Raw genomic sequence first — 23003 nt, 5'->3', positions numbered from 1 at the left:
TCTCGGGGAGGAGGAGGTTATAGAGGAATGCCAAGCACCTTTTCCCATGTATATGTTCTTGCACACACATGCATGGGTTTGTAATTTGAAACTCTCTTTACTTCTGGACAGGCTTTGCAAACTGCTTAGACCACATTCTCTGAGGTGTTTAAAGAGGGTGGAGTATGCAGTATTTATTTAGGTACTCTACAAACCTTAATAAGAATCGAGTGCTTGTAGCAATCGCAGAGAGCAAACAGAAAGCCAGCTGGCAGAAACTGAACAGTGCCACTGCATTTTTATTGCTTATAACCCCCAAAAACCAGATTATTACTAAAAAAATGTCTTTTTTAATTTCGTTTCTCTCTGATCCTACATTAATTTGTCTGCTCTGTGCAACAGTATTATTAGCCGTAGTCTATTTTTCAAATGGCTATAAAAATTCAACTTTCAAATTACCTCCTGGTCCAACTCCTCTTCCGATCATTGGTAACCTGCACTTGGTGGATCTTAGAAGGCAAGATAAATCACTAATGAAGGTAGGACAAAAACCCCCTAACCCAGACCCTCACAGATTTTAAAGCTGCCTGGGATGTATCAGTGAGAACTTTTTTGTCTTTTTAAATTCAAACTAAATTGTAAAGGTGCGAAAATTGCTTTATAATATCTTTCTGGGCTTCTTCTAGTCAATTCTTTGTTGATGCAATGTAATTTAGGAGCAATCAACCATTAAAAAAAGACCTCTGGGTAATATGGGATTTCTTCATGTAATTGTGGTGATGTACATGAAGTCTATAATGCTTGTGGGATTTGAAATATTAATTTGACAGCTTGGACACCCAGAAATCTTTTAAAGTGTTAGGACATAACTAACGTGAAATGAAATTGCTTCCCTCCCGTACGCCCTGGAGATCTGGCAAGAGGAATTCCACAATGCAGTGACCCCAAAACTGCTGAGGAGAGGGCCAGATCCAGACGCTCCACTGCAAAACCCCCTTGATGAATTGGATACGCGTTAAAATCTGGATGGCAGTACAGGAGAGGGATGGGAAAGTTGCGCTAAGGAACCGGAATGAATAGCCTGTAAGCTCTTCTGCTAACCTGTAATTATGACAACTTACCCCACTTACGGTGGTAAAGTGTCCTTCGGTGCAAGACGAGGCTGGCACAGCCCGGGGCGGATCTGTGGGTGCTGAGCCCGGCTTCAGCAGACGGCACCTGCGGGGACCGACCCGCGCCAGGGTCACGGAGAGAGTGAGCAAACACACAGCGCCAGTTCACGGCTCCCGTCACACCGGTGCGCAGCAAACACGGGCTGTGTTGTGGGAGCAGACCTCGGGGGGCTAGTGCTGCCATGGGGTGAGGCCCCAGCACCTGGTGTTGTTATGGGCAGTGTCAGGGTTGGGGTCAGTTTACCCAGCAGGGCTGGGCAGATGCTGCTGAAGCCTCGGAACGGCGGTTCGGAATTACCTCCGCACGCTTTTGTCCCTTGCTACTCTGTATTTGGTATTGCCTGTATTTGCCTTTGCTTTGGGATTGCTCCAGAGGGGTTATCCCTCCATCTCACCCCACAGAGAGCAAAAAATGGTGATTGCACTGAGCAGCAGGCGCCGGCTGGTGTGTGTTGGTTGGGCACTGATGGGTGTCCCCTCTTCCCTGCGAAAGCTGCCGGTGGCCCAGCACAGGCTAAGGCTGCACATATATACCTTGTGTTTGTTTAGGCAGCAGATTTGGACTGTGGTTTCCCATCACCTTGCTTCAGCTCAGCCCAAACTCTCCTTGGCTGTCCCCAAGTGCTGTTTTCAGGTTGCCAGGAAGCAAGATACAGAGGCAGTGATGGGCTAGACATGGGCAGGAGCAATCCGCCCACAGTCCCCAGTGCAGTGCCGAGGAGATACACAGCTTCTCTGGTCCAGTAGCAGGGGTGCATGAGTGCTACCAGAATTTTCCTGTGCAACAGCATCATTATTTGTACTGAATTGTCTTCTCTCTTTTCATCTTTCTCCGGTTTGCCAACTTTTGTTGCCATTTGTGGTCCAGTCTTTAACTCTAGGTGGGTTTTATTGCTTTTAATTTATTTCCTCCTTAACAGCAAAACCAGATTAATAATGAACTGACGGGGTGGGGGTCCTTTCATGGTAAGGGGCCTGAATTCCATATGGATGCCAGCAAGGCATCCATATGAGATGCCTGGTGTTTGACCGTGATGAGCTCCAGCTCATGGGTGCCATTCTGCAGGTAGCGGCTCTGCAGCCATTCCCAGCAGGATGCCAGGATGGAATATGTCCTTTCAGAAAGCAACAGGTGCTTGCTGCATGCACGCTCCCTCCCTTCCTGACCATCACAGCTCGCCTCTTTTTCAGCTTGCGGAAAAATACGGCCCCATCTTCACCCTCCACTTTGGGTTCCAGAAAGTTGTGGTCCTGACCGGGTACGAAGTTGTGCGGGAGGCGCTTGTGAACTACACAGAGGAGTTTGTAGACAGACCATCCATCCCAATATTTGACCAAATTCAGAACGGAAACGGTACTAGAGCAATGATGGGGGTGGGTGGGAGGGACGACACCATCGCTTAGTGCCAGCCTAGCTGTGCATCCCCGGAGCCCGGCTTTTAAACATCCCCCTTGGCCCCTTCTGAAGCCAGGCTGACAGAAGACATTTGGCTTTCCTCACTTGCGCTCAGTGACTCCTGGCTTTCCATCATTTTTGCTAATGCACTTGCAGCTGATCCGTATCCTAAAAGTTCAAGGGTGAGGAGTGGGATTTTTAAAGGCACTGTGGTGATTCTGGGGTTAATTTCCATAAGGAGTTGATGTGAGCAGTTCACTGCCACCACCACGTTTATGAACCTTCCTCATGTTTTCAGGGGACTTTGGACTAAGTGGTTTGGCTGTTTGGAGCTGTAGGGTTTTTCCCTTTCTCCCACTGCCAGGTGCCTCAATTTTGGACATTATCAGTCCCCACATCTTTGCCTTCCCAAAAGGCTCTTGGATGCATGAACATGAAGTAAGTTTGGGCAGAAACAATAGACTGAGGCTGGAAATTCACCCCCACAAACAATCCCATAATTTTTCCAAGGCAACTCTACATCCCTGAGTATTTCAGAGGACATTTTGCCTTGTTCATCCTCTGCTTCACCTGAGGCTTTAGATTTAAACCCAAAATGAAGCTTTGTATGCTGGTCACAGGCTGAAGTTGGGATTAGAATTAGAAATAAAATTACCCAGCCATAGTATCAATAGATGAATTTATTGCTACATATATAAAAGGAATCAATGGAGAGAAAAGTATTTTTTAGAGCTAATTTACATGTAAAATATCCCTGGGGGAGACTGACAGTATTGCACCATAAGTCCTTTCACACTTATCTTCTCAGCCCAAGTCTGAGGCACTTAGAGGTGACCCAAAGATGGAAGTTCTCATTGTTAAGTAACAATGGTCACAAATTTTCCCCATGAAACATTTTTTCTCCAGAAAATGCCAATTTGTTGACTGTGAAGCTGTTCTCAGAAAAGGAATCATCCAGATGAAATTAGAGAAAAATTAAAAATTGAAGTTTAGAAATTCGCTTTGAGATTTTTAGAGAAAAAAGTTTTGCTTTCCAAATTAAAACCACACTGTTTTAAAACAGAGATTGCTCTAGAAAAAGCAAACACATATTAAAAATCTCACAGCCAAGATGAAGACGTGAAGGGCTGGAATCCAGCTTTTCAACTGACACAATCTGAGATAGTTTTTTGATTATTCACCCAATTTTTTCTTTACAGTACTCTGACAGGATGAAACACCCATCCCTGTTTGAAGGTTTTAGTGATCATCGAAGCACGAGCTCAGAAACCTCCACAAAAATATCAGTATTTTTGCCACTGCTGAAAATACAGCATTGCTGGGAATCTCAGTAAAACAGTTTAGCACTGACCAGGGTTGAGAAGACTAAATTATTCTATCCTGTATAGATAAAACACCTTTATGACTGGAATAGAACAAAGGGAGAAGCTTCAGAGATACAAGGTTGTTGCTTGAGGCCTTAGACCTGTAAACAGTGGGGTCAGAAAGCTTGCATGATTGAACTTAAACCAACATCTCCCTCCAGCTCTAAAGCCAACCTGTACTGGTCTGAAAGCCATCCCTGCTTATCTGCCACACAGGAGAGGGCTGAGGTAACTGGCTTGGGAGGGAGCTTGTTTTCCTCAAACGACAGGCTCAGTGAGACTGGGAGAATGCAGCTGAGAGGATAATAGGGATGGGGCCCATAGAAATGAGAGACCCTTAGTCCTTAAATCCATGGGAAACTGGGCAGCAGAAACACTTGCGGAGATCCTGCCTCATCCAGTCCTGTTTTGTTTGGTGTGGTGGGGCTCCTCCATGCCTGAGCCCAGCACCATGTCTCACGGCCTCTCCAGGTCTGTTCTTCTCCATCGGGGAGCTGTGGAGAACAACCCGGAGGTTCACCGTGTCCAGCATGCGCAACCTCGGCATGGGGAAGCAGATGATAGAAGGGAGAATTTTTGAGGAGCTTCACTTCCTCATTGAGAGGATCAAATCCTTCAAAGGTGAGCTGGGAACCATCGCTGTACAGCTGTACAGCCTCATACGTGTCACAGCTGCTCAACATCTCACAGCATTCCCGTCCTCCTCCCGTTGCAGGGGAACCTTTTACCCTGCCGTCCTTCAACTGTGCTCCCATCAACGTCACCTTTGTCATGCTGTTTGGGGACAGGTTTGACTATAAGGACCCAACATTTCTCACTCTCTTAAGACTCATAGATGAAGTTATGATTCTTCTGGGATCTCCATATTTAAACGTAAGTGACCTGTCCCACAGATTAACCATTTTTTACACTGGCACATCACGTCTGTGAGCTACACAAACCACGGGATTTGCTTCAGCAGTTTTCAAATGTTCAGAACCAGCCATTAAACCTAAAATGTGACAGTTCTCCATGTGCCACCTCGGTCACCATAAATGTGCTGCCAGATTCCCCTTCGCTACTTTCCTTTTGATCCTGCACATCCATGTGGAGCTAAAATAAGAACTGAACTATGGTTACTTTAGCTCCAGAGATTATTTTTTGAGGGGGTTTCAACATAATTGAACCATCTAGGCTTTCTTTGCTGCATTTTCTATAGGCACATTCATTGTTGATGTTTAAGTGAGTGACACTTCACAGATTGCATTAAAAATGCTTCCTTGGAGAGTGCCAGGAAAAGGTGGCTTATCTTCAAACTATCCAGGCTGATTTTCCACAACTGATGCTGGAAAAAACTAACTAGTCCCATACTGACCTAATCTGGCTGGTGGCCTGGCACACTGCAGCCCCAACTCTGTTGGGAGGCTGACCAGGCTGTTACCAGCAGACGGTCTGTTCCCACAGACCAGCACAAGTGCTTAAAATTTGGTCATACTAAATAAAGACTCAAATGGTTGCAAAGCTCTCCCTATTGAAAATCTGCCCAGGAAGTCCCTGGGATGCTGAGATATTGCTACTGAAGACAAAATTCAACTGATATGTTGTGCCTTGGGAAGAAGCTGTTTTAGCACCTACCAAGGTCATGGGTTTGATTTGTCTACCAGCCATTCACTTAAGAGCTGCACTCAATGATCCCTGTGGGTCCCTTCCAACTCCGAATATTCTGTGATTCTGTGTGATATTTCTGCAGGCCTAATGTTTCTCTTTTTTAATTCCCCGTTAGTATTTCAATTTCTACCCATTCCTTGGATTTCTATTCAAAACCCACAAGATTATGCTTAAGAAAATAGAAGATGTTCGTGCCATTTTAAGGCAATACATGAAGGCGAGCAGGGAGGATATCAATGAGAACAGTGTGAGAAGCTACATTGATGCACTGATATTCAAGCAACAAGAGGTATTTGACTGCTTAGCTCTATTGACTGTTTCTAATGTCTCCTTTGGATTTTCTAGCTAAAACAGTTGCTAAGTCTTGATTTCAGCCATGTCATGTACATCTGTTGAAATCCATGCTGTTATTCTAGTGGTGTTGAAATCAGGCGTCAGACTCTTATAGTTGGTGCATTTTACTGCAGGGATTTTTCTATCAAAATTAAGATACCAAAGCTACAATCTCAGTGCACTCCTGAAATAGCAGCACTAATAATGTGAGCTTCTTGTTCCTAGTAGAAAATGCATGAATTCACATGAAAGCTGACGCTGCCTTTCTTTTTACGACAACAAATCAATTAATCGTTGATACTGTTGCTCTAAGATAAATGATCTGCTTAAAGTACTTGAATGATAAATCATCAGTACAAGTCCTAACCCTGCCCTGCATCTTACTTAGTAGAGATTTGGCAGTTTCATGCATCAGTTGATTTCATTCAACATAAAATACTTGGGCTCTGGGGTTTTTTCTTCTTTCCATCTGGATCCGGGCTGACCTTGGGCACTAAGTATTCTACTCAGTTCTGTGGAGGAAAAGTTAGCACAATTCTAAAGGCCAGGCAAAAAATGGCCTGAAAGGTGATTTTGGGCATTGCTGGGGATTCAAACCTGCCCCTGGCCAGGAGTAGTCCCTCAGAGGTAGGATTAGCTGAATCTCCTTCTGTACAGGGCTCTTTCCAAACCTGCAAGGCTGAGCCTGTGAACAGCACCTGGCTCTGGGCTTTTTCCTGCTTCTGGGTGGAGATGGATATTGAACCCAAACCCCACTCCAAACTTTCCATCTGTGGTGCTCCCATCTTTGGTGAGTGCTGTGCATTCAAGATCAGGTATACTATCTTAGCACCCAGTTCACAAACACGAGGCCATTGTGGGCAGTGTCGTAGGCTCTGCAGTATTCCCTCAGCTTGCTGAATACTAAGACTGATGTTTTTAAGACCTTTCTTACCTCTTGTGTTTTTCAAGGAGAAAAACAAGAAAGACAGCCTCTTCCATGATGACAACTTAATGGCATCCATCCTCGACCTGGTCATGGCAGGAACAGAGACAATAGCCACCACACTCCAGTGGTCCATCCTGCTCATGATGAAATACCCAGAGATTCAAAGTGAGCAACTCTTACCTACACTCCATCCATGGCAAGGCTGAAATGGGGAAGGGAGAGGCCTGGCCTCAGATCCACAGAAGCTCTTTTGCCTTGAGAGCTGAATCCTGCCTCTTCATTGTGATGAACTGATGCTGATTTAGGTCACAAAATAGTCCCTTTGCTAGTCTCTTGCTAGGAGAGAGGATGAGTGGAGACCAAAGTATGATGCTGAGGAAACAACCCATCCATGTGCCTGAACTAGACACAGAGCAGGGAAACCCACACTGGAGCTTTCAGAATCCTCTCCCTCCAAACTCTGGAATAATGGAGTCCCAAAACCAAATCCAAGGAGGGAGTTGGCTTCCTTGCTGAGACAAACATCCCTTTTGTTTTTTCCTTCCAGCAAAGGTACAGGAGGAGATCGGGAGAACAGTCAAAGCTGGAAGCTGGGCCACGTATGAGGACAGGAAGAACATGCCGTACACAAACGCGGTGCTACACGAAGTGCAGAGGTTCATCACCCTCCTGCCCCACGTTCCACGGTGCACTGCTGTTGATACTCACTTCAGAGGCTACTTCCTCCCCAAGGTAGGTACCTGCTCCATCCCAGGAACAAAACACCCTCCTCAGATTTGCCAGTGTCACTAGAGAATGGTTTCTTTATAGGCAATTATAGGATAGAGTCCAAAATCATCCCCAGAAGAGTTTCTATTTTGCATCCAGAGAGACTGGTATCATAGGACTCAGACCATTCCCTCTCATACTCAGGACTTACTCCATGAGTGACCCTGCTTTACCTCCTTGCTGCCATCTGCACAGTGAAATAGCTGCCAGAGAATTTGTAGGATCTTACCTTCTACTTGAGGTTTTCACATGGGGTTTGTTTTCAGTCCTTGGCACTGGTGGGAAAATCTCACTGATCTCTCTCTACTGGGTGATGGGATAAAACCCTCAGGGTCTCCACCTATTCCAGGTGGAGCAAATCTGGGACAAAAAAGTCTGTGTGACAAAAATGAACCAAAACAGAGTACTTTGTTTTCTTTTATTAATTTGTGTACCTTTCTTTCAGGGTATAATTGTAATCCCGTCACTTACCTCAGTGCTGCTGGATAAGACACAATGGGAGACACCACATGAGTTCAACCCCAACCACTTTCTTGATGCTGAAGGGAATTTTGTAAAGAAAGGAGCTTTCCTGCCCTTCTCCACAGGTAACTAAAGGGCTGATCTGCACACAGAGCTGAGGCTATGGCAGGACCACTTCATTACAATATACACTTAAGAGGTTTCAAGGCCCTTAACTCAGTCAATAAGCAAGCAACCAACAATTCTGCATCTGGGCAAATGGATGCTTTCAGAGCCCAGCTCTCCAACCACTGAATCTAGTACAAAGAGCGGTAGGAAAGAAGAAACACACTCATTTAAATAAGTGGAACGTTAGGATAAATTCCACAGGAAAAGTGAGTTTCAAACCATTCCACTTTGGAAGGAGGTGGCATTTATCTATCAGGCTTTTCAAAGCCCTTCTCAAAGAGAAAGGGTTAATGTATTAACCCTTAATGTTATTTATGTAATAACCCTGTTACATGGCTGTGCCCTGCTGCTGCAGGTGGCTGTGTGACAAAAGACTAGGCAGGCACACTGTGCCAGCTATCTTTAACAACACAGGCTCCTCTATTCCAAAATGGTTTAGTGCATTTCAAGGTTTCACTCTTGCTCCCATTGCAACATCTCAGATGCTAATGTGTCCATGGCAAACATTCCAGTTTGACTTTTCCATCAGGTTAACTCTTTGCTTTCCTCTGCAGGGCGAAGGAACTGCATCGGAGAAAGCCTGGCCAAGATGGAGCTGTTTGTCTTCTTTGTAGGGTTGCTTCAGACATTTACTTTTCGACCCCAGCCGGGAGTTTCAGAGTCTGACTTGGACCTCACTGTCCCCCAAACAACTTTCACATTGAGGCCTCAGCCTCAGGCGACCTGTGCTGTCCTGCGTGAATAACCACAGCCTTGTTCAAGAGCACCCCAAAAACTGGGAGGCTGTTTAGACCCAGCTTTGCTCAAACTCGCCATCCCCCCGTCCTGCCACATCACCCTCTTTCACGTCCCCTTCCCATTGTCTCCATCCACTCCCACTCCACTGCTCCATCCACCCCATAGGTTGCTCTTTGCTCCTGTGCTTTGGGGGCTGTGTGGGATCAATTACAAGCCGTGATGGTGCTGACAGTCACACCCCACTTCTCAAGACAGACTGTGCATGGAGCCGATGAAGGGACCCACCAGCTGGCCTGGTGACGGGGATGCAGCCATGAAGGTGTAACACCCAGGCTCCCACAGTTCATAATGTCACAGAAATCTGCCCAAAATCCTGAGGAAAGTGACACCGTGGTTTGCTGGAAGCCACAGAAATACACCGTGGGTCACAAAGCTGAACTATCCATAGGTACCTCCTGAACTTTTAGCTTCTGGCAAAATTCCACTAGGATTTTGCCCATCAGGCAGCCAAGTCAAGCACTAAGAGTAAAAAAAACAGACCAATTCATGTGACTTGAGGACAAAGTTATTTCTGCCCTGGAATAGCATCCTGGAAGATGCCCAGAGTCTGCAAACCTTTTCAGATGAGGAAGTGCTGCTACCACCAAGCTCAACACTGCTTCACAGTCTGAATGAAACAGGAACCACATTTCTAAGTTACAATTTAAATCACAAGGCCACATGAGATTTGCACCAGCATCCCATCAAAAGATGCTAATAATACAGAAAAATAAACCATATCCACCACTAGTTTTATGCATCTCTGTCTTTCCTGACCTTGTTAAATAGGAGCAAAGACTGTTCCTCGCTTCAGACCTCCTGCCCATGTCAGCAGTCATTCCAGTGTTTGGGATGGTCTGGCCTTTGGAAGCAGCCATGCAATTTTCCTGCAAATGGCATCTAATTTCACAGTGCTCATTTTGCACACACACATGCACAGACAATTGGGATCAGGGATTAAATGAGAGCTGGTTTTGGTTGACTTCCTTTCCTCTGAAGCTCTCTCTGGCTATCTGTAGCACTCTTGTCTGCCATCATATTCCACAATCTTATCCCAGCTGATGTATAGCTCACACAGTTTTTCATCCATTTATCTGCCTGTGACTTCCCGCTTCTACATATGCATTTTCTTATCATGTGCTTTATCATATTGTTTGTTTCTCCCTTCATGGGAACCCAATAAAGTTTTAATCCCACGTCTTCATTACATTTCCTATGTCTGGCACCCAACTTTGCAGTATACAGAAATGAAAATGCCATGAAAGGTTGATCCTGAGCCCAGAGTGACAATGAATATTATAATGTCAGATGTATCTCAGGGATGAGAGGTTCTGCATACTCTCAACCTAGTAAAAACCAGCTCAACAGGAGACTCTCCATACCTGCAGGGTGGTTTCTCCAGGGCAAATTGCTCTCCCTTTGTGCTCAGCTATGGGCTGTGAGTCAGCCCTGGGGACAGTCTCACTTCTTTACTCTTGCTTGCAGAGGCTGAATCAAAGGCTACTACCACAGCTTCCCTCATGCTGGTGCTGGCCCTCTGCTCAGTGCCTTTGATCCTGAGCCTCTCACCTGTTGCCCTCCCAAAGCATCACCTGCTGGCAATGCCACTTTGAGGAGTGGTGGCAGTGGGATGGAGTCTTCTCCAGGGAAGGCAGGGAGGGACAGGGGAGCAAACCACATATCAACTCCATGAAGGAAGTCTTGGCCTTGCTGAAATAAAAAAATACTTTTACCTTGGGCTTCAGAGAGGGCAGAACTGTTCCTGCTCTACCCCCTCCAAAAGTAACGTGAACTCAAAAGAGAGATATGGCAGCAATCTAATGCTCTGGGGGAGACTGCTGGGCTGAGCTCAAATCTGCACAAATTCATCAGTGGAACCTCAGACCTGACCCCTTGCCATGGCTTGGAAGTAGAAAGATGGATCCCTTCCTGCATGGCACAGCAGCCTTCAGAGTTGGCTCTCTTTGGACATCACCTGGCACTCCCCGGCAGCAGAGCGGAGCCGGCGGCAGTGCTGGCTGGGTACAGGGATTCAGTAATACCTCTGCCTCAACAAGAGCCAGGAGCTACCAGGTGCAAACATCCAAGGAAAACAGGTTTCTGTGATTCCTTGGAAAAGCGCATCCTACTCATGCCTGCGTGGGCAGGTGGATGGAAGTGATCTCTCCCCAGCACAAGGAATTACACAGCTGAATATATCTCCACCAAATGGAGTGCCTGTCTCTCATTTACTTGCTCAGTCAAGTGAAGGCAGAACATTGATTAAGACTCAACTACATATTTATCTAGCAGAAAACACTGGCTCTCAGGGGTGGAAATACCATTTCCACGTTCCTTGGTGGCCCTGAGGGTCTTCCCTCTAGCTGCAAAACACGTTTGTGCCTTGCAACACTCACCCGAATCAAAGGTGAACACCTTGGGGCAGGACAGGTGGCTGGATGTTTAAAATTAGACCTGAGCAAACCCAATTCACAGTGTGCATGTGGCTCATGGCACTGGCAGCTGGCTGGGCAGCGTGTCCCGTTGCCCAGGCTGCCATTCCAAGCACTGTGTGATGCTGGGATCAAGATCTCCTGCCCTCAGAGGGGCAATGATCAGCATCTCTACCTGCAGCCCTTCTGCACCGGCCGGAGCAATCAGCACTGCACAGAATATAATTCCTACCTTACTTTTGCCACGAGATGGCACCACGATCCCTCTGAGTCACAGCCAGCCCAGCCCTGTGGTCCTTCCCGGGCTAAAACCCTCTGCCAGCACAAATTGGGGCCAGGTAAGGAGGGCAGAGCTCAGCCTTGAGGCTTTATGCCCCCCCCCAGTCCAACTGCATTCACCTGCTGCAAGACCGAGTACAAGGACATTCATTTCCCATTAACTTGAAGGAATCAAGGAATGATTGGAGTTAAATTCATCTGGCATCTCCCTTTTTTCCCATTTTATCCAGCAGCACGGAGGTGAGCAGAGGATCACTGTTGTACCCTGCAGCACAACCATGCTCTGCTGTAGCATGTGTGGATGTCGCAAGTTTCCAGCTTCCCACTCAGTGTTCCTCCCTTTGGGCTGTGTCTGGAACCCAACTTCTTCCTCAGAACAACTAATTTATGGGCTTGTACAGAACCATATGACCCTTCATTAGTGAAGATTCCCAGTTCCCTGGAATTACTGGCTAATGCCTGATCTGGCCCTAACCCAGCAGGGTGGTGGAAATCCGGATTTGTGATGGAGTGTTCAAAAAACCTGCAAACACAGCCCTGAGGACATGGTTTAGTGGTGAACATGGTGGTGGTCCTGGGTCGACGGTTGGACTTGATGATCTTAAAGGTCTTTTCCAACGCTAACAATTCTGTGATTAAGCTACAATGGTTGTTGGCTGTTCCTAAATTATGAAGCAGAGAAAAGGCATGGGCCAGGCTCCCTTGGTGCCCAGCTGCTCCCTGCATCCCTCAAGCAAGGCAATGAGACAGTGTCCTGGTAGCCCAGAGGCAGCACTGCTCTGCAGGGCATGAACAGCCACAGAGAGTGAAGAGAATAAGGAACAGACTCCAGGGTATGAAGACTGAGCTCTGGGAAATGGGAAGTTGTGTGAGTAACCCTGAAGTCACATTGCCTTCGGACTGGACGTGGAGGAGATGAGGGATTAGGGAACCAGCTCTTCCCCACAAGAAGCCCTGTGCTTGAAGTTCACTCACTCCTTGTGATGTTTTGCCCTGTGGGTCACTGGTGTGCTGCTCCCCCCTTCATCTGGAGAGCAGCAAATACCTTGGGAATGAAGGAGCCTCTGAAGTGTCAGCTGAGGGGCACCTGGGAACCTGTGGCAGGAGGGTGACAAATCTCCACACCTCACAGATCACTACATTGGGATCTGTTTTTCCCATGTACATGTTTTTCCACTCATCAAAGGTAGGGGATCAGCCAGGGCCAAGAACTCACTCAATCTCTGTGCTAACCTTTTCTGCAGGACAAAGGAAAGGAAGAGAGTGAGTTTCCCTCGGTGGTAAAACACCTGTAAATCCCAGCTCCTGCTGCCTGGTCAGAATACCCCAGGACAGGAGGTCTGCAGCCCCTGGGAGCAGATAGAGAACAACTCCTCAGATCCTTTGGTCCTTAATGGCAGCACTCACCATTTGGATGGAGGTGGACAGGTTCAGGATGTTCAGACTTTGGATGCTCTAGCACACGTGAGAGGCTATGAAGCAACAGGAATTTCTGCACCTCCATGACTGGGAATCTGCTGCCTCTTCCCATGGCCGTAGGGAGGGATGTGGCTGCCTGGAGAGTGCTGGAAAAATGACATTACCTCTCTCTTGCTCTCCATCAAGGAAAGAACTGTAGGATAAGTTTTAGACATTCATGCAATATGGTCTAGTTAATTTTTTCTTGCTTTTCCTTCAGTATGCAGCATTTAATGTATTAAAATAGGAGGATGATTACAAAAATTTAAATATTTTAAATACAAATTTTATATATAAATTTTATATAAATAGACTGTCATAAAGTGTATTCATTAGACCAGAAATCTAATCAGTACCTCTGAATAGGATATGGCACTAGGAATCATCATATTGTTAAAATACCTCATTTGAATACCAAAGCATCAATGTAGCTTGTCAGGTTGTTTTGATTAATACTCTCTTTCTTTTCCTTGATGCAATTCTTTAAGATCACACACACACACACACCCTTCTACCTTTTTTAGTATAGTCTTGTGAGGTTTGAGGAGAAATACAAGGAATGAGTAGAAATTAAATAGCTAAAAGGAAACAGGAAAAAAAAAGTCACAGGAAAATTAAATTCACCCATTACCATGTAACACTCAAGTGTCATAATGGAGAAATCATTTATGTGAGGAAACACATGACATGTGGTTGCAGTCTCTTTTTTTTGGTAACTAAAAAATGTTAATATGTAAAAGTGCCTCCTCTTAGTGAAAATTCTCTACAGAAATGAATGGAGCCTATCAGACTTGTCTAGACAGAACCTATAAACATGAATTAAAAAAAATACAATTAAGAGATAGTGATACTAAACTCATGAAACAATGAAATTACATTTCTAAAGAGGTAATAAAGCAAAAAGATAAAGCATTACGCATTACGCAAAGAAAACTCCAAGTGTTTAGCAAGCCAAAATACTTATGTTTTAGAGTTGTTAGATCATCGATTTTATCTTTCACATGAATTATAAATCAATTACACTCAGCTCTCAGCATCGTTAAATTTCACAGCACAATAAGCAGTTGCATTTAATGTGCAGGGAGGTTACTTACACCATTTCTCACTTATAAACTGGCTGCAGAATAAGATTCACAAATCTTTTACTCTTGCTAACTGGTTTTGCTGTTTTCTGCAAAAACTGAACCTATTAACCCCCAAATACACATACAGTTGTCCTTAAGACAAGAGGTTATTTTGGGATGTTCACACAGCACCCAGCAGAAAACAGATTAAATGAGTTTGGCTAATTCTCTTTCTACATCTACCAAAAAAGTCTGTTTTTCAGTAGTTTTATCACTGGTCTGTCTTTAAAGAAAAAAACTCTGGCCACGCCTTCCCTAAAGAGACCTGATTCCCTCCTGTCTCTTCCACCTGAGCCTTGCTTGTACTAGAAACACTAAGGAGTAGAACACGATAACATTTTGTGGTTTATTCTGGGTACTGCTAGGAAAAATACTGACAAAACCAAACCAAACCAACCAACCACAACAAAAACCAACAAACAAAAATCCCAAACCCAAACAAACAAACAAACAAACAAACCCCCCAAAACAAACCAGGTATGCAGAATCTTCCTGGGCAGGGGGCAGTATTTTAAGCAGTTGGGTGCTTTCACACCATGGCTCTGGGTCTGGCTTGTTTATAGCTCTGTCTCTCTGCAGCCATACACAGCAAAAAGCTCAATGCATGGGATTTGTCTCAGGCTGACTTGTTTTTCTTCAGAAAAATGACCCAGCTGTTTCAGAGAGTAAGGCTGGAAGCAGATGACACTGCTCCATCCCTGCCATGGACAGGACAAGGGATTTCACTGAACAGCTTGTGGTTTAGAAGATAAACTGTGCAGGGGGACAGGAGGGGTGGCAGGGAGGCACCTTCTGCTCACAGCTGGGGAGTTCCCCCAGCTGGACAAACCAGGGGCCAAAAAAGGGGCTCAGTCAAGAGGCCACAGAGGTGTTTGGGTACAGTGCAGAAACCCTCCCTTCCCAGGAGAGCTCCGGGGCTGAACACAGCCCACAGTGCTTGGGAAAGTGGCGCAGTGGACCCTTCCTCACACTGGGCCTCACTCTTCAAAACGAGATGAAACCCTCCCCACACACATGCTGTATGCATTATATACGTATTAGGTCACCAGATCTTTTTCTTTCAGCCCTGGATTATTCCTTTCATTGTTTTTCAATGTCTAGTCTTGGGCAATGTATTAGTTTTTAACATGCAATTCAGAAACACGCCAAAAATCTGTTTACAGAAGTAATTGTTTGAGGTACAAACAGCCCGTGCTACTGCACTCTTGCCAGTTCTTGCAGCCTTTATCATGAGTCATGGGTGATCCACGCTCTGTCTGAACTCCCAGTAACTGCAGAAGGGATTGCATAAGGCCCTCAGACTTTGCGTTCAGAAAAATAATTTCCTCCCATCTGCACTGCAAAAAAACCAGCCTTGAAACGTGACCCAAGTGCCACTAAAAGCAAAACACTGATAAGGAAAACAAGGAGACCCCCAGACATATTTTTCTTAAGAAAACAAACAACGTCCCCCAAGCCCTACAAAACATAGCCCTGACAGTAAGGATGCAGCTCAAGGACTCCTAAATACTATCACAATTGCAACAACTCGTTTGAGAAGCAGCACAGCAAGCAGGTCCTTATCTGTTCAACCTGCTGGTACTGTTTCCATGTGGATGTGACAGAATATTGGTATAGCTGGTCTGTTTGCAAACACATCCTCTGTGTTCAGAAGGACACCCCTACTGTCTCAGAGCCAGCCACCACCACCTTCTGAAACCCCAAATGGGCAGCGAACACCCGGCTGTACTTCTCTGACATGTAGAAGCAGAGACAAATCAGAGTGTGGAGGTCACCAGTGGGTGGCACGTCCTGCTGGGTGGGTGTCTGACAGAGTGAGACCTGTCAGAGACATCAGTGGAAAGACACAGCACTTTTGTAAAATTACTTTGATCTCACAAACACTGCGAGGGTCCCATAGGTAAGAAAAGAGCATTTAGCCATCTTTCTTCTCCATGCTGTGGTCTGAGATGGTATCAGCCTTGAGGATGTTTTGGGACTGTTCCCAGGTGCAGGATGTTCACACTTACACTGGACACAGCACCCATTCAAACCTGAACTCTTCACCCGTCTGAGGCAGGATATGGACTGAGTGGAAAGGACGTGACCTCAGCTTGTACCCAGTCCTGTGGACTGCCCAGGAACATCTGTCCATCCCAAACCCACTTGTGTTACAAACAGCAGCATCTGTGGTGAGAGCAGGAGACTGGGAGTCTGGATATGTGCGTCCATGTCCCTGCCTGGACAAGGACTTGCCTATGTGGCTTTGAGGAGCACAGTGCAGGGCTGTGCCCTGGGGTGTGTGTCAGGGCTGGGCTGTGAATGCAGCCCTTGTGCCTGGAGCCCCACTCCCCGGGGCTGGATCAGCTCCTACCCTTTCCCCATCGGCATTTCTGGGAGGTCTCCCGGGCTCCATGAAGAGCAGGATAAGGTGTAGGAACGGCATCATCACACACTGTAAGAATTACAAAAAGCAAGAGGCAGAGAGATGTCACTCTGACACTAAAAATGTGTTTATGATTGTCACAGAGAAGGAAGAAGGAAGCCATCAGCCCACCTCTGCCAGCCTCCAGCCTGCCCAGTGCCGAGGACAGGTTACTCATTACCTGCTGGGTGTAGCAACCCATGAAAGAGGCAAAGCTGGGCAAAGATAACAGCTTCTTAGATGGCCTGCAAAAGCATTGTCATCTCAGGGACTTAAGTTAAAAATTAAAATGAAAATTAATGTTTATCTAGGAGTAACTGACCTCTCTAAAAAAAATCAAAACTTCCCCAGTCGGGGCAGGGTCATGTCACAAGTCACAGGAGAAATCACAGAAAAAGAAGCCCAGAAAGAAAAGTCCTTACACAGAGAGCGCCAGAACAGATCTGTAGTTGGGAAGGAAAGTCATTCCTTGGTCTGTGTATAATTATTTGGAGGTTGAGCCCTTCCATACCAGTCACTCTTGGACAAAGAGAACCAGAGAACAGAAGCTGAGGTCTCTTTCCCTGCACCTGCCCTTGGGGCCAGCAAAGGGCAGGTAGGGTTAAAATTCAGACTGTGAAGATCACCATTTCTGGATGTATCCCTCCATAGCCCGAGACTGGTAATTCTTCCAAAGCAAACCTGAAATCATGGGCAGGCACAGCCTCCCACCTCCACAGCCCCGTGCTGGTGCACACCAGACAGGAGCCAGCCTGGCCAAGATGACGGGGTCAGGTCTCCAGCTTGGCTTTGTCAGGTTGCATCCTGGAATACTCCATCCCCTCTCTCCACAAGTGGGCTTTCCCTCCCCATCCTTGTCTCCATGCAGGCCCCTAAGCAAGCACGAAGGTGCCTGGGAAGCCAGTGGGATCAGCAGGAGGCTGCTGGACCCGTGTGGAGGGCAGGTCAGCCAGGAAGGAGCCTACAGCCCTCCAGCGTGGGTGGCCTCGGCAGCACTCGCTCTGCTTCACGGCTGCAGCCAGCCACAGGAGAAAACTAAGTCCTCCTCCATTTATTTTTCTTGCAAACTGTGTTTTAGATGTTCCCCTGAACAGCCCTTTGAAGCAGCACGAGCTGCCTCAGACCCTTCCCTCCAGCTAATTAACACACGCTGACAGCTATGACAGCCTGGCTCAGCTGAGCTGGGACAGCCCCGAGCCAGCTCTGGCCCAAATCCACTGTCCAAACCCCTCCACGCCTTCCACAGCCAAAATGCTGCTGACCCTGAACCCTGCAAGTGCCTTTAAGCCATGAATCCATGTGCAAACTTTGCCTTCCAGGCTGGAACTGCCTATCGTGAACTTGGATCTCAGAACAGAGCTTGGGGGCACTGGCTCGTACTGAGTTTGAGAGGTTTTGGGTTTTCTTTTCAGAGCTGCAGGTCAGGCATTTGTCAGAGGAAGGTTAAAGTGCTTAAATGGTGTTAAGTGCAACACCAGCTTCTACAGCCCGGTGTAGGTTGTCTTTGAAAAGCAACATCCTCTTTCTCTCTGCCTGGGGTCTGTCACTCATTTCAGGGATGTCAGCTCTGCTCCAGAGGCAGCACTATATCCTTCACTTGAATGTGAAGTGCACTCCAGCTAAAGAGATGCCATTATCTCTGGTTTAGAGAAGAAAAATCCAGATGGAAAAGAGAAAAGATTAGTTCAAAGGGCATATGAGACAGTGATAGAAACATGATCAGGACTGCAGTCATCACTAACAGGCGTATCAAAGGGGGTGACACAGTAAACGTGCCCCCAGCAGATAATAAAGTAACTCAATCTATCACAATTTGGGTATTTTATCACCCATGGAGCACTTGAAACATGACTTGCAGTTGCAAAATCCAGCCTGTGGTTTTAAACCTGTAGCCTCAGCAGTGGCAATACTGAGAAATGAGCCCATCTTCATCTTTAAACAAACCCTGACTCCCCTGGAAGCATTTCAGAGATTTACAAAATTGTGGGGTTCAGAAAAGCTAATGGATCACTGCACAGCACCACCAGCCAAAGGGGCACAGTGCTCCTTTGGAGGTTGCAGATTAATATTTAATCCAATCAGTAATTTTGAGTTAAAATGTAGCAGTATTAGCTGCCCAGGTTAACAGCATGGACAGGCATCACCCTGCAGCCAGTGAAGGAGGTACTTGCCCATTTCAAAGCAGGATCACAGCACTAGGCAACTGCATTTCCCTCTTGCAAGCAATTCTTCAGGAACCAGACACAAAATCCTTAGAGGTTTGCTCCATAAACCATTAGCCAGTAAAAGTCTAATTAGGTCAGAGACATATGGCCTGAACCAGTAAAAATTTCAACATTAGTGGCTACAGGGTTATAAACCTCACAAAATGTGGATGTATATCAGAAGCTGCTGGGCTGCACATTGAAAACTGTGTCACGTTCAGTCTTTGGCAGTGAGACTTTGCTCTCCTAAGCCAGCAGAAATGGCAAAATGCTACAGTTTTGCTAATGAAAACTGCTTTTTTTTTATATTAACTATGAGCATGAAGATGATACAACAGATCTTTTCTAAACAGGCTTTTCCAGACATTAAAATAGTCTTAAGAGCTCCAAAGCATTAGTGAAACAGGAGATCATGGGAAGTGAAGCCAGAAGCAGTCAGTGCACCTTATGTATTGCAATTTTATAGCTATGATAATGAAAATCTAGTTGTTGGAATAAAATCTTTTAAGTCACTCTGAAGTATTTGCAGGTATTCTCCCTTTTATAAAGAAGAGCTCATAGTACCCTCAAAAAAAATTTAAAAATTGCAAGCAGGAATCCCTCGTTCTTGTGGGGTCTTGATTGACTCCACAAACAAGGCTGAGCTCACCTGTTCAGGTGAGCTGGGTTGTTGCCCCAGGTCTGAGAGCCACGAGGAGACACTCCCAGCTCATCACCATGTCCCCACCCTCCGGGCAGGTGAGCAACCCCTTGGTCCCACAAGCCCTTAGAGCAAGAAGCTTCCTAACTCCAGAGAGAAGGGATGCCCTCAGCTCAACATCTTGGTTTACATTTCATCTCACTTACTTCGGGCTTCTGTCAAGTGCAAAGGGATTCAGAAGGAGCTGAGCTCTGGGATATGATGCCTTAGGGAAGATGCACCAACTTCACCAAGGCCAACCCTTGCACCTTTGACTTCAGCTGAGTTTTTCCATTTTTTATATTACAGCTTGCCATTAAAAACAGCAGGAATTTGGGACATGCTGCAGGGGTCTTAATCCCCAACAGGCTCCAACAACACTCACTTTCCCTTTGAGGTGTCCCAGTGATGCCACATCTGTGTTCCCTTGGTGTTTAGAGTGTTGCTGGACACACCAGTGAGCTGTGTACTGTTCTGCTCTCACTGGTTCCAAGGGGACTTCTGAACAAGTGCAGCCACATCTCGTACCCTGCTCACACAAACACATGCACATGAGGATGACTGGCAGAATTTAGCTGTAATTTGCATGTTATGTCCCTGCAATGAGCCCTGGGAAGTGTCTTTAAAAGGAGACTGCTTTCTAATTGCTTCTTAAAAAAGCCTTTAACAGGGACTCTCCTTGGCATGACTCAGGGCTGCATTTCTAAATCCAGTTTCTCCCATGAAGTTTACTCTGGCTGTTTGGTTGGGTCGCATCCACGTGCTATTTTTAATTTTTTTGACCCTCAAGCCTGTTTACAGCACAGAGGAACAATATGGGAACAGAAATAAAGCTGGGACAAACCCAAAGGAATGAGCACAGCAATGGCACTGCCAGTACCTCTGGTCTGGAGAGCAGGAGGCGCTGCAGCTGTGCAGCTCCTCACTGAGACCCAATTCACTGCTCCCTTCTGGTTATGCATCTCAAACCTCAGTTGTGTTTGATTTACCCATCATCTGCAAACTTAATAGCAAACAGTTAAAATGCCTGCATGTCCTTACACTGCCAGCTTTGGATCTGTGGAGCATTACGAGAGAGTATTTTCCAGAATACAAAGGCTGAGGCACTGGCTGTCACGACAGTATCACTTTGGGCTTCCTTAAATACAGTAATCAAAGTATTTTGAACAGTAGCCTACATCTACTGAATACTTTTCTGTCTCAAAATAGACACAAGTCTCCTCCCACCTTCTGCCATGAGCTCTTTGGTCACTCTGAGGTTTTGGTGGTCCAACCCAGTTCCCTTTGCTACATCCAGTGAGCTCAGCCCAGCTGGTTCCTGAGCCTTCAACCTAAGTGCTACCAACTTATTCTGTGAAACTGAGTCAAAAGGACACAAAATGATAGCAGGGAAGGTTCAAAAAAGGAAATATTGTCTATATTTGCATTTACATTTTTAATATAGTCGTGTTGTCTAGAGGCCAGATTTGGAGAATGGAAACCAGGAGCCTGGTTTCTATTTTCAGCACAGCCACTGATTGCTCTGTGTTGCTGGCAAATCTTTTAATCTCTTTCCCTCTGTTTTTCCCATCTGTAATAAAGGGATGATCAGATCTCCCCAGCTATGCCTTGTGTGGCAGCATCTTCTGATGAAACAAAGCAAGGACAAAGCATTAATAATCATTCCATACAGAAAAGCCAAGAGGTCACAGGTATTTAAGTACACTTTAGCTATTCAGTGCCCCTTTATGCAGCAAGTCTTAATGTTAATAGAAGTTTTATATTAATATGGAATGGAAAAGTAGACGCTTCAGGGCACAAAAATAACCATATCCAGAGCACCACTGAATAAATACAATATAAAGACGAAATCAGTTCAAATACTGAACAAATTGAAAGGCAAGGAGACATTTAAGAGGAAAAACAAAGTCATGCAGCTTTCCTCCCAGCTGACATCTAACTGCCCTCAGCACAAAAACAGGGATGAAAAGGAGTGTCAGGCACCAAGGGGGTCTCATAAATGGTTAAATATTCCCAGTCCTCCATTTCTTTACCTCTCTGGCACCTTCCTGAGGAGGTGTCAAGGAGGTGGGTAATGGACTGAGCTCCTTAAGTGCAATACAGCAAAACATGTCCTCCATCTCATGTTTAATCAACCCTGTAAATTATCCCATCAGCCCATGCCTGCACCCTCCAGGTCTGCCCCATGGCCACTTGTCCTTTCCTCCCACAGAACTGCCCTGGGGCTCCTTCCACACAGCTGTCCTGCACCACCAGGCACCAAACCTCCTTTCTGGGCTGTTCTGCAAAGCTGCTGCCTTTTGGATCCCTGCAAGCTGCTCATACAGTTACCTGGGATCTGCCACATCTTCTCAGCCTCCTGCCTTCCAAATGCCAATGACTGCACCTCTGGCCAGATGTTTCACACCCCCTGTCCCCATCATTGTGTGGATGCTCTCTTGCACAAATGATGACACTGCTCTCAGAACAGGGGATGAGCCATTCCTATCATCTAAGCAACTTTTGCTCATTTTATTTACGTGAGCAGCTGCACTGGCACATTTTGGGGAGGATTTGAGAGATCTTGGTGATAAGCAGATCTCTCTCCACTGGACTACCGTGGCCACAGGAGGGTGTGTCTTTAAAACCTTCAGCATCCTCCTGTCCTTTCCTTCAGTCCAGTTAACGAAACAATTTCAAACAAATCAGTGTTGCACAATGCTGCCCAACAGCCAAGCTGCTTATTCCTTGCACAGCCTCTTGAATCATCTTGAAATAACGTGCATATGCTTTTGGGGCAGAGACCAGGGTTTATTTTGAGAGATGCTTTAGGATCAGGTCAGTCACCACTAGCTCATCACATTTACTATTCAGGATTATTGGACCACAAGCGACCTTTCTGATTCTTAAGACTTGGATTACGAAGGGCTTTATATACTAAGCCTAATGATTTGAATTATAGCCTTAGCATCCCGACAATCAGAACGGGACTACAAGCATTTTACTTTCTTCTATCCACAAAACAGCTTGGGCTGGATTTTGAATCCATTTCAAGGGTATGTCAAGCTGGTGCCCATCATAATGATCTAGCTGAGCTGCAAGAAAGGCAGGATGACCTAGGTAAAGGGCATGTCTGAGAGAAATGGCAGGATTTCCTAGATAAGCCAGTTGAGACATCTGTCTGCCTTCCTCCGAGACAATTATTTTATCATTTCCACATATTAAAAAACCACTCTGAAATGCTACAGCACATTTTAATCCATGGAGTTGCAGTAGCAGGGCACAGTATTTTGTCATTTTCAAATCTCTGCAGCAAAAAGTTTTATGGGACTGATAAATATCTTCCTGTAACTGGCTGAACTGGAATACCTCTCAGTTCTCAAAAACACTCCCCAAACAACAAAAAAACCCAAGTATCAGCAACTTCTGTGGCCCCCACAACAAGGCACA

At 45.9% G+C, this 23003-nt stretch overlaps 1 protein-coding gene across 1 annotated transcript; it reads left to right on the top strand.

Annotated features, from left to right (window-relative positions):
- The first annotated feature begins 164 nt into the window (after positions 1-164).
- Positions 165-9724, top strand: LOC103761429 (cytochrome P450 2W1). Its single transcript, XM_018067319.2, has 9 exons — positions 165-518; positions 2343-2505; positions 4383-4532; positions 4627-4784; positions 5674-5847; positions 6843-6984; positions 7367-7551; positions 8033-8174; positions 8772-9724. Exons 1-9 carry the CDS (start codon positions 165-167, stop codon positions 8960-8962), a joined length of 1659 nt encoding a protein of 552 aa, XP_017922808.1. The 3' UTR covers positions 8963-9724.
- The last annotated feature ends 13279 nt before the right edge of the window (positions 9725-23003 follow it).

This window comes from Manacus vitellinus, unplaced genomic scaffold (assembly GCF_001715985.3).
Source record: "Manacus vitellinus isolate BGI_N305 unplaced genomic scaffold, ASM171598v3 scaffold_12_pilon, whole genome shotgun sequence".
Taxonomy (NCBI): Eukaryota; Metazoa; Chordata; class Aves; order Passeriformes; family Pipridae; genus Manacus; species Manacus vitellinus.
Note: the sequence above shows the minus strand (reverse complement) of the source record. Positions and strands in the feature narration are given on the sequence as shown.

Bases quoted from the DNA above. Each gene is read 5' to 3' on its own strand.
- LOC103761429 (XM_018067319.2), top strand. From the start codon at position 165: ATGCAGTATTTATTTAGGTACTCTACAAACCTTAATAAGAATCGAGTG. The intron at 519-2,342 runs GTAGGACAAAAA...CCTCTTTTTCAG, and splicing joins AAGATAAATCACTAATGAAG to CTTGCGGAAAAATACGGCCC. The intron at 5,848-6,842 runs GTATTTGACTGC...GTGTTTTTCAAG, and splicing joins TGATATTCAAGCAACAAGAG to GAGAAAAACAAGAAAGACAG.